This window comes from Plasmodium cynomolgi, chromosome 14 (genome assembly GCF_000321355.1).
Source record: "Plasmodium cynomolgi strain B DNA, chromosome 14, whole genome shotgun sequence".
NCBI classification, from domain to species: domain Eukaryota; phylum Apicomplexa; class Aconoidasida; order Haemosporida; family Plasmodiidae; genus Plasmodium; species Plasmodium cynomolgi.
Genome location: NC_020407.1, coordinates 2,585,116 through 2,588,422, shown reverse-complemented (window position 1 = coordinate 2,588,422; position 3,307 = coordinate 2,585,116). Strand labels below are relative to the sequence as shown.

Genomic DNA, 3,307 nt, shown 5'->3' with positions numbered 1-3,307 from the left:
TTTTTTTTTTTTTGTTTCCCCTTTTTGTTAATTTCCCTCTCGCATAATAATTGAGTGAAGGTCAGCTGCTCAGTTATATGTCGCTAAACGTATGCGTGATTTGTATGGGCCTACACGTCCGTTTATGTGCATATATATGCTCCCCTCTCGAGTACATTTGACGCGTAGCCATTCGTACGGACGGTTGGAGACCCTTCCTGTTTTTATGCCTGTCGGAAGAGCTACCACTTTAGCGAAGTGCTCCCTTTTTTTTTTTTCACCCTTGTAACGCAATTCCTACGTGGTGATTCTGCTAATTGGTACCCTTTTGCGCTACACCGGTTTGAACTAGTTGGTGTTTTTTTTGCCATCCTGAGGGGGGGACAGCACTCCCTCGTTAGTCCAATCCGCGCGTAGCCAGGTAAGTGCGGCCTGCACGCGTCCATTTGTGCGTCAGTTTGTGCGTCCGTTTGTGCGCCAATTTGTGCGCCAATTTGTGCGCCAATTTGTGTTTTAATTTGTCCCACCACTTTTGTTCCGCCCCTTTGTGCCCACTTCACGGCAGAGAGGGGGAGCCAAGCCGCAAAAAGAGAACAGCGAGCTGGCACCGCCCCCGCGCGAGCCCCCCAAAATGAAATGCGTTCCCCGTGCGAATAACTGGGCCGGCGTTGAAGATCCCCAAATCAGAGTTAGCTGACCAGGTGGCGAGGCACAAAGCTGTCGCTGTAAAGTGGCTTCCCCCTTCCGCTTCACCGCTTCATCGCATCACCGCTTCATCGCATCACCGCATCACCGCATCACCGCGTCACCGCTTCACCACATCACCGCCCTGCACGCGAACCATGGGGGCACTGTGCAGGCGCCTCCTGGCAGTGCTGCTCCCGCTGTACATTTTCCTAAAGAACGTACCATGCGCAAGAAGCGTAGATGTTTGTAAAGACGCAGAAGAAACCTTGAGCAAATTTTGGGATACCATAGACAACATAAAGCATGGAGATGTTATCCTAATAAATATAAAAAATTATTACTGTCCAGCATGCAATCGGTATATTGATGTGTGGAACAAACTGGAGGAAGAAATATCAAATTATGAGAATAATGTCAGTCTTTTTGTGTTTGATTGCTCATGTCACTTGTTTGTTCCGTACTGCAGATTTTTTAAGGTCCGTTATTTCCCCACCTTTCGGCTGCTGTACCCAGTGTATGATTACATGGAGAGTAAGGACTCCGATTATATGTACATAGCTCCGAAGACAGAAATGGTGAATCGACAGTACAACAAAGAGTTGCTACTGGCCTACAGGGAAGTTGACCGAGTAAACAACCTTGCACAGTTCCAAAGAATGATGCAGACCCATTTGTGCAAAAACGTTAATTTTAATCACATCGATTTGAAGTCCTGCTACGCTGATGTACCACCAATAGAAGACACTTCGGACTATGCCATGTTTATAGCCGCCACGAATGGTGCCATAGGGGGAATCACAACAAAAAAAGGTGCTAATGCAAATCGAATGGCTGTCGAGAGATGGAAGGGAATGACCTTTACGAAGGATGACTTAAAGCATGACATTGTAAGGGGTATGCTCTTCACTTTGAAGAAAAATATTTCCTTAGGGTTAGATGTGGACATGTCCACAGTAGAACCTTTTCTCGTTATGACACAGATCGTTTCGGATATGTATCCTGAACTGGCTAAATGGATGGGCAACCTTCGTGAGAAGCTAACCTCGCAGGAGTACCCACTCAGGTATGAGCAATGGTCTAAGATGGTGGACGAACTTTCAGGGATGGGGGCCACCCCTAACCTGAGCAATGATACCGGTGTGCAGAACCCTCTGGGGGTCACCCCTTGGAGCGAACCCAAATTTAAAGTGTGCGAAGAGAATTCTGTCCTCTGCTCCTACTGGCTTCTTTTCCACAAAATATCGGTGTACTGTCTCATGAGAGACAAGGAAAGGTATCAATTCTACATCAACGCATTAACAAACTACACAAAAAGGTATCTAAATTGCGAAAGCTGTATACAGCACTTTATCACAGCACAAGAGTCATGCTACTATGGATTTTGTAATATCCACTCAGCTGAATCGCTAGTAATATATCTATGGAGAATACACAACGCAGTTACTTTGCGATCTATGTATGAATCGATAATTCAAGAGATGCAAGTGCCGGGAGGGCAACTAGAACTCACAGATGGTAAGACAGAAAGGAAGACCAAATTTCTGAACAGAGATCTGGCCTTCCCTCCGGAGAAGCAGTGCAAATTCTGTAGAAGTGGAATTGGTTTTACAAGAATTACTCCCCCATTTATTGCGGATTCGGTGAAACAGAAATCGATTAGTGACAGAGATTTTGATTCCATCGATGGGTTCAGCGTCAAGCAGGTTTTGAACCACCTCGTTAAGGTGTACTCTTAGCGTGTGCAAAAGAAGAAGAAAAAAGAGGAAATAGAGTTACACAGCTCGTTACGCTGCTCACTACGCTGTTCGTTACGTTGCTCGTTGCGACTGCCCTATGATTCGTGGCGCACCTTGCGCGCTGCTCTGCGCAGATAGAGGGAAACTGCAAAGGAGGAAGTCAGGAAAGGCGCCAGTTTGGGAATTCAAACCGGTTCACAGAAATGAAGCGCTTTTCTGTCATTGGGATTACGCGCAGGGAAGAGTCATCCGTTGTCCCACTCTCTTATATCTTTCAAATGACCTTTTTTTTTTTTTTTTTCGTATTTGTGTGTGTCATCCTCGTCACACTTTTTAAGGTGCCCCTCCCCGAGGGATTTCTTTTCCCCGCAAGTGGAAAAGGAGCAGAAATGTGGCCTTCTTAAAATGGCTGATTTGTAAATCGGAAAGAACATCGAGGGGAGTGCGCAGGCATGGGCAGTGGTACATCCTGTGCGTCGAAGTGTGTCCACATGTGCGTTGCGTACGTGTGCACCTGTACCCTCTCTCGCGTGTAGGGCCCCCCTTTTTTTAGTGAAATGCCGACGCTCCCCTCCCCCCTCGTCCTGCAACATCATTTACTTTTTGTTCAGGTGTGTATGTGTTATCCTTTTTGTGTGACATCCCAATTAACTTCCATCTCCTGTTTTTTTCTTGTATTTTTATGACTCTTGTATAATACCCATGGACGAAATGATTTTTTCTGTTCATTTGTGTAGCCTCCCAAAAAACTCCCCAACGCGGCGTGCCTACCGCATGTGTATGTTTTTTTAATTTTTTTTTTTTTTATCAAGACAAAGGTAGTTTTTAAGATTGGCTATTTTGTTCATGTAAAAAAAAAAAAAAAATTTTTTAATTTTTTTTTTACTTTTTTACTTTTACTTTAC

General features: G+C 45.1%; 1 protein-coding gene across 1 annotated transcript; it reads left to right on the top strand.

The window, feature by feature from the left end:
- Positions 1-610: 610 nt before the first annotated feature.
- PCYB_146670 (hypothetical protein) lies at positions 611-2,402 on the top strand (the record flags this gene model as incomplete). Its single annotated transcript, XM_004225137.1, has 2 exons — positions 611-667; positions 882-2,402. The coding sequence occupies 2 exons, from the start codon at positions 611-613 to the stop codon at positions 2,400-2,402; spliced, it is 1,578 nt and encodes a 525-aa protein (XP_004225185.1).
- Positions 2,403-3,307: the final 905 nt, after the last annotated feature.